General features: G+C 41.1%; 2 protein-coding genes across 2 annotated transcripts in view; one reads left to right on the top strand and one right to left on the bottom strand.

Annotated features, from left to right (window-relative positions):
• Positions 1 to 4442, top strand: part of LOC106819158 (dynein heavy chain 3, axonemal-like) — a 5114-nt gene extending 672 nt beyond the window's left edge. Inside the window, exons 2-8 of the mRNA XM_014823812.1 lie at positions 277 to 472; positions 823 to 898; positions 1293 to 1744; positions 2004 to 2079; positions 2607 to 2726; positions 3029 to 3154; positions 4430 to 4442. Coding sequence (XP_014679298.1) covers positions 1591 to 1744; positions 2004 to 2079; positions 2607 to 2726; positions 3029 to 3154; positions 4430 to 4442 — 489 coding nt within the window. The 5' untranslated portion in view covers positions 277 to 472; positions 823 to 898; positions 1293 to 1590. The remainder of the gene's footprint in view (positions 1 to 276; positions 473 to 822; positions 899 to 1292; positions 1745 to 2003; positions 2080 to 2606; positions 2727 to 3028; positions 3155 to 4429) is intronic.
• Positions 4443 to 5191: 749 nt separating this feature from the next.
• Positions 5192 to 5999, bottom strand: LOC106819161 (neuronal pentraxin-2-like). The gene is made up of 2 exons (XM_014823814.1): positions 5879 to 5999; positions 5192 to 5672 (listed from the first exon to the last, which is right to left on the bottom strand). Exons 1-2 carry the CDS (start codon positions 5944 to 5946, stop codon positions 5279 to 5281), a joined length of 462 nt encoding a protein of 153 aa, XP_014679300.1. The 5' UTR covers positions 5947 to 5999; the 3' UTR covers positions 5192 to 5278.
• Between the last annotated feature and the right edge of the window lie 16 nt (positions 6000 to 6015).

The raw sequence follows: 6015 nt of genomic DNA, 5'->3' as shown, positions 1-6015 counted from the left end.
ATTCATTCAGAGGCTGAGCACATGAATGTGTAAATGCAGGGTTCTCCCTAGGTCTTTAACGTGTGTCGGGTCTGAGATATGCCGTCAAAGCTGAATTTGTGACATCCCATAAATCCTCCAACGTGCCTCGATTGCCTAATAAATACGTTTAATAATCAGCATATCTAGCATCAGAGGATATAAGACTCATGTAAGATCGATTAAAGTGATATATATATATATACATTATTTGGCTGTATTAACTGTACCAACTCTAACTGATTTCTTGACCGCTAGGTGGTGCTGCTCAACAGTGAGTTTCCACCGATCATGAGTGAGGCAGCATGGACGCTTGCCGTGCCGTGGAAGGAACAACGCTACCACCGCATGCCCAGCGATTCCATAGCGAACAACTACACTCCCACTGCGAACAACCTGAACATGAGGAACCTTTACAACAATCAGAGAAGATCACGCGCTAATGCACGCGATAGTATCCTAGCCAATGATCGTCCGTGATAGTGTCACGAGTTAATAATACTTATTATGCATATAAGTATGTAATATAAGATATATAAATTCTGTAAATAACATGAATAATCAATATAAGTATATAGACCATATATATAAGCATTATCAGCTCTTGATGGTATAGCCTCATAGTTAGAAGTACTGGGCAACGCGAGGACAATTTCTTTAACTAGCTTCAGTAATCTATTGCTGATCATATTTAATTAGACCTGATCAGATGGGGAGGTGCATGGCGCAATTATTGTTGCTTTGGTTTCTAATTAATTTCCATGTATATATATTTGTTTAATGACTACTTAATACTTACGTCAGCTGGTGACTACAAGCAAAAGAAAGCTCTCTCGCCAATAAGACCAGCTAAGAAGAAGAGGATGGATAGTAATAATAGGTATAGTGTTTCAACGATAGGTGTATAGATATCTATAATTATGATGAGGGTGAATCGTGTAATATCTCTTTATGTCTCCTGATGCTATCCAACATTGTGCAGGTGTTTGTAAGAATGAAGATGTAACGTACATTATGCAAAGGCTGTAATTAAGTAGAGGTATAATGTTTGCTATTCACAATCGTGACACTTACACTTGTCCTCTTGCTCCCTTGATGGGACATAAGGCCGTACGAATAGTGTTCCTCGGGTGGGATCTGTCCTGGGCAGCCTGCATGCAGCGTCTGTCCTCGCGAGAAGCCCATCTCCAGTTCCTCCTCCACACTTCTCCTCCAGGTGGTCTTGAATCACAATCGTGAATTGAACCTTAATTAGGTTATCGGATGTTTTTCAGGGACTGGCAGGCTTGTAGTGCTAGCCGGCCTGCTTCTCCCTTAGAGCAGATAGAGATAATGGAACATCATGAGCTGCAGGAGTCTAGGAGTGAGCAGGAGCCAAGCAGCAGTGACCTTGAGGCAAGTTGAATGCCACGTCTCTTGATATATTACTGCACGTAATGTCTGGATAAACACCTGGACAAACAATGAATAGATTTCTCTGCAAATATTGATCGTTCTGCCAAGTTTTACCGACGAAGGTTTCGATTATTACAGAGGTACAAATATTACATTGAAAATGGCATCAAGGGAGCGATGTTAGCTGTACCGCCTAGCGATCAAATGAAGAATGTGGAGCGAAGAATTTGTGTGGCTCTGGGTATGGGAGCGAAGCATAAGAAGAAACTACTCGAAGAGTTGAATACTGAAGTGGAAAACAACTACAGATTCAGTCTTCAGCAAGCAATCGGTAAACTGCTGTTTGTGTAACGAGTGACTGGACATCCAATGTTTGTATCAAAGTAAGGTGTTGGTTCGCATAGAATAACGTTAACCAAGTGTTCGTGCAAATCTATCAAAATGCATCTAGTGTTCCTACTGATCTGTCTTTCTTATTTTACATGTTTAGCACTGAGTATTAATTTTATGTTTTATGCGCAGTAATAGTGTTTGCAAGTGCACCAACATTACCTATATTAGTCCAATGATGTCATGGTTATATTTTTCAGTGGATTACATATTGAAAGATCCACACGAAAGGGTTAGGTTGAAAGTGTATGCATCACCAAGAACCTTTCCATTAAGGTATATATCAAGCATTTTAAGTCGGTTGTGTTTGTAAATAATGTTATTGAATAGAACTGATAATGTATATCAGTCACGTGAAACAAAATAGTTGTTAAAATTTAAAAAATGCAATTATTAATTCTGTTTTGATTTTTGTCATAATTTTGCACTGGAATGAGTAACATATCCCTATTTGTTGTAAACTACTTTTAAATTCAAGCCAAGCATTAGTCAAACCTATATGTCTAAGATATTCATTCGATAAAGCATCGGCGTTTCGAAGTATTGATTTAAAAAACGTACGATAAAATTTTAGGGAGTGGTCAAGATAAATTTGTTAAAGTTTATAAACAGTTGTTGCAAAAATAAGCAATTGGTGCTGCCATGCAACCACACTCTTGGTGTAAGAGGACGAATGTTTTTAAAGTAAGGATTTGCTCACACCTTGTCATGGACTTCACCATCGAATTGTACTACAGGGTGAATATCATTTGGGTTGAAGTCGTGTATGGCTTGCGTTGTTGATCTGGGACTGTCTGCTGTAGGCTTGTAAGGGCACCGGTACCATGGCGTGACGCATTCAGCAATGCTAAGCAATGTCTGAGTCAGCACCTGTTCATTACGAATCCTGTGATGCAGAGACTGCACAATCTCTACCAGGACAGGTATCTATTGATGCTCCCACTTGTCATACACTTCAGCGTTTATATCATCAGATCTTATTTTAATCAGAAGCCCTCATCGATACTAGCATGAACATAATCCTCACAAATCTATAGAATATATGTTAGTGACTTGATAGTAGTAATATCGTGCGTAGTAATAAAGCATTATTGATAACGAGGCTCTAGATCTTTTAGTTTGGGAAGGATAGTGTCAAAGGTAAATCTCGTAAGTTTGCTGTGTTGATGTAGGCTTTAGACAGCTGGCATGAGATAACTTTCGCGTGTTACGCGCGTGATTCTAGGTACGCCGACGTGAGATTCGTGTCGTATCGACAGATGAGAGAGGAAGCCTTGCCTCTGAGCCCGTCCGACTTTGAGCAGGTGGTCAGAAGGCAGTGCAAGTGCGTGAGAGAGGTCCTCGTAAACAGGTGAGTCGCGAGACGGGCGTAGACAGCCTGGCCGCGCACGCGAGCGATATCTAACGTGGGTGGTCGCATGTCTAACAATGCAGGCGGACATGGTGCGACCGCTCGTCGGGGGACCACCTCGAATTTACGTGCGTTGACATTTTGCGTGTTGCGGCGGACATATACAGCCTGACGCACGGACGCACGGACACCTGTGCTGAATGTAATTATAGGTGCATCATGTTCCCGCGCATGACCACAGACTGCGCATGTGCCACGGTTGAGTGAGGGATGCTCCTGTGTTACGATAAATGCGTATCTGCTATTTTGTTAAACTAGTATAGAGATGTTTTTCAACAGTAGTGGGGCTCATAAGGTCTATGTCCCCCAGGGTACTGCCGGAACGTACCCTGGTAACTATCTAGCTGATATGGTTAGGCTTAGGGTTAGGGTTAGAGTTAGGGTTAGGGAGTAGGCGTAGGCGACTCCCTAGACTCGTTAGTGGAGTAGGCGAGGTACGGTCCGGCATATTAGATAGTAGTATTTAGTACCAGGGTACGTTCCGGTATACTGGACCGTACCCAGGGTATGTTCCGGCAGTACCCTGGGGGACATAGACCCTATCAGCAGTAGTGGGCATCCCTACACAGTGGCTGCTCGGCCTAGGCCTAAATACGTATGGCACAAACAGTAATTAAAAATACCCAGAGAGTTTTGACTCATACACAACATACACTTTATTCATGCTATATGCACAGATTCAAGGTCCATATGCTCCGATCAAAACATTTGCTAGCTAAATTATGCACATTTCCAGATTGTAGTCGGATCCTGTTTCACAGACTAAAATGGTCACGGTGGCTATGTCACTTCACGACGGAATTGCACAATTTCTCGACAAGACCAATCTTACTTTCATGCTTTCTAGACGTCCACATGATGCAGATCGCACGTTTACCTTAACGTGTATGATGCAGATTAGTGCACCCTAGTACTGATGTTTACCACACAAACATCTGAAAAATAGTGCACGTTGAACAATTAGCAGAAGGGTACGGCCGATGGTTGCCTCATAAACCTCTTAAGCTCTATTCTAAAACAAGTGAATGCGTAAACGAAAAACGAGTGCGGAAAACTAGCACGCCACACGAGTGAATTATATAAATATATTATGTAATGATTACATACTGGCCACTACATACCATGTTTTACTGTTTCCATTGTTCCACATTTCATCCTATTTCAGCGTTTGTGTTCATTGTTTATTCAGTACTCATATGTTAATTGTTCCATCAGGGTGCGAAATTAGCACCGGCCCACTAGCTGGCATATGCTGGCAAATTACTTGGAGGGCCAGTAACATTGGCAAAACACCGGCCCTCCGAGCCGGTGGTTTCAGACGTACGTGTTAGCGAGTACCTACATTTTCGTTTATAGCATTAATGAGCAATTAGCCTACATTACTGTTTTACCTGAAGGATATCATGCCGTAATTTATCAACATTTTACAAATTTAAAATCATGAATGCAAGCGTGAAACATGACATTGACAAAAACACTTCAGACATCATTCACGATCTGCATTATACTTATAGTTTGTTCAACCGCTACTATACGAGATGCCGCACACTACAACATTTTTCCGACAAGCAAGACCTTGCGATCAACTCGAGTCAGTGAGACAGTCGATCTTGTCTATATTTTTGTTAATTTGTGAGGGATGGTAAATTATGGTGAGGGCTGGTAAAAAACTGCTGTTACCAGCGCCCAGGGCCGGTACAAAAAATCTGAATTTCATCCCATGTCCATGTTTAATTATTTCAATGTTTCCATGCTCGACTATTTTTAAATATTTACAGTGTTCAAATTATATACGATAAAATCTAGTCTCCCAGATTGGTTTTAATTTAATTTCGATGTACGTATCACAGAAAACATCTTTACTAGCCATAGGCCCATAGATCTCCAGAAGATTGCTAATCGATTGCAAGGTAAAGCTTGTCTATAAAATAAAGTGGTTTACGAATAAGTGGTTATAATCACTATTATGCACAGTGGCACTTCTAACATTTAGGAGTTCGTAAGTAATTAATCTTAAAGCATCAAAGTATATTTGCTCTTCGATCTGAAACCGAAATATTGGCCTCACGGTGTACAGTTAGATGGCATGTCCAGCAATACACCTCCAGCTATTGTGGTCTTGAAGTCAAGCCACTTTATGACAGAGCCGCCATTAGAAAGACAAGAGGTTCTGATTGTTGCAACCTCAGCATCAGTCAGGATACGATGGTACACGTTCAGGTCAGCTAAATCCCCCACAAATGCTTGTTTTGTACTAAAGTCCGTCTGTGTATTGTCAACATCCTGTCCTATTATGAAGTTAGCCCCTGTGTCAGCGATGTAGCTTACAAGTTGTGAGGAAGTGCCAGTGTATTTCGGTTGGTCATCCAAGAAGATTTGGTGAGCTCCAGTCAGACTGTCGTAGGTTGTGCATACAAAGTGCCAGTTGCCATCGGTGATTAAATAGTCGCAAACTTTGCTATGAAATAGAAAATTGAAAACGATCATCAATATTATGTTCGATGATAATTATAGCATTAATCAATAATGAATACAGTCATCATTATTAAACAAGTTTGGCTACTGCGAAACCTCTTCACCTGATAGGATATGTATGCGTGCTATTGATGTTGACATATGTAAACAAATCTACTTTGAAATGCGTTGGCATGAATTGATACTTACGCTTGAATGTCTTTATTAGTCCACATGTAGAACCTCATACAACCGTCTGGGGAGACTGCATATTCCATCTCTTCGTTGGAGTTGCCATCTCTATGGTATGTCCACACCGTGTGGAAGGGGCAATCTGATCCATACTT

The sequence above is a fragment of the Priapulus caudatus genome, unplaced genomic scaffold (assembly GCF_000485595.1).
Source record: "Priapulus caudatus unplaced genomic scaffold, Priapulus_caudatus-5.0.1 Scaffold2911, whole genome shotgun sequence".
NCBI lineage: Eukaryota > Metazoa > Priapulida > Priapulimorpha > Priapulimorphida > Priapulidae > Priapulus > Priapulus caudatus.
The sequence above is the reverse complement of the archived record's forward strand: the minus strand, read 5'-3'. Positions and strand labels throughout refer to the sequence as shown.

Bases quoted from the DNA above. Each gene is read 5' to 3' on its own strand.
- LOC106819161 (XM_014823814.1), bottom strand. From the start codon at position 5,946: ATGGAATATGCAGTCTCCCCAGACGGTTGTATGAGGTTCTACATGTGG. The intron at 5,673-5,878 runs GTAAGTATCAAT...TCTATTTCATAG, and splicing joins ACTAATAAAGACATTCAAGC to CAAAGTTTGCGACTATTTAA.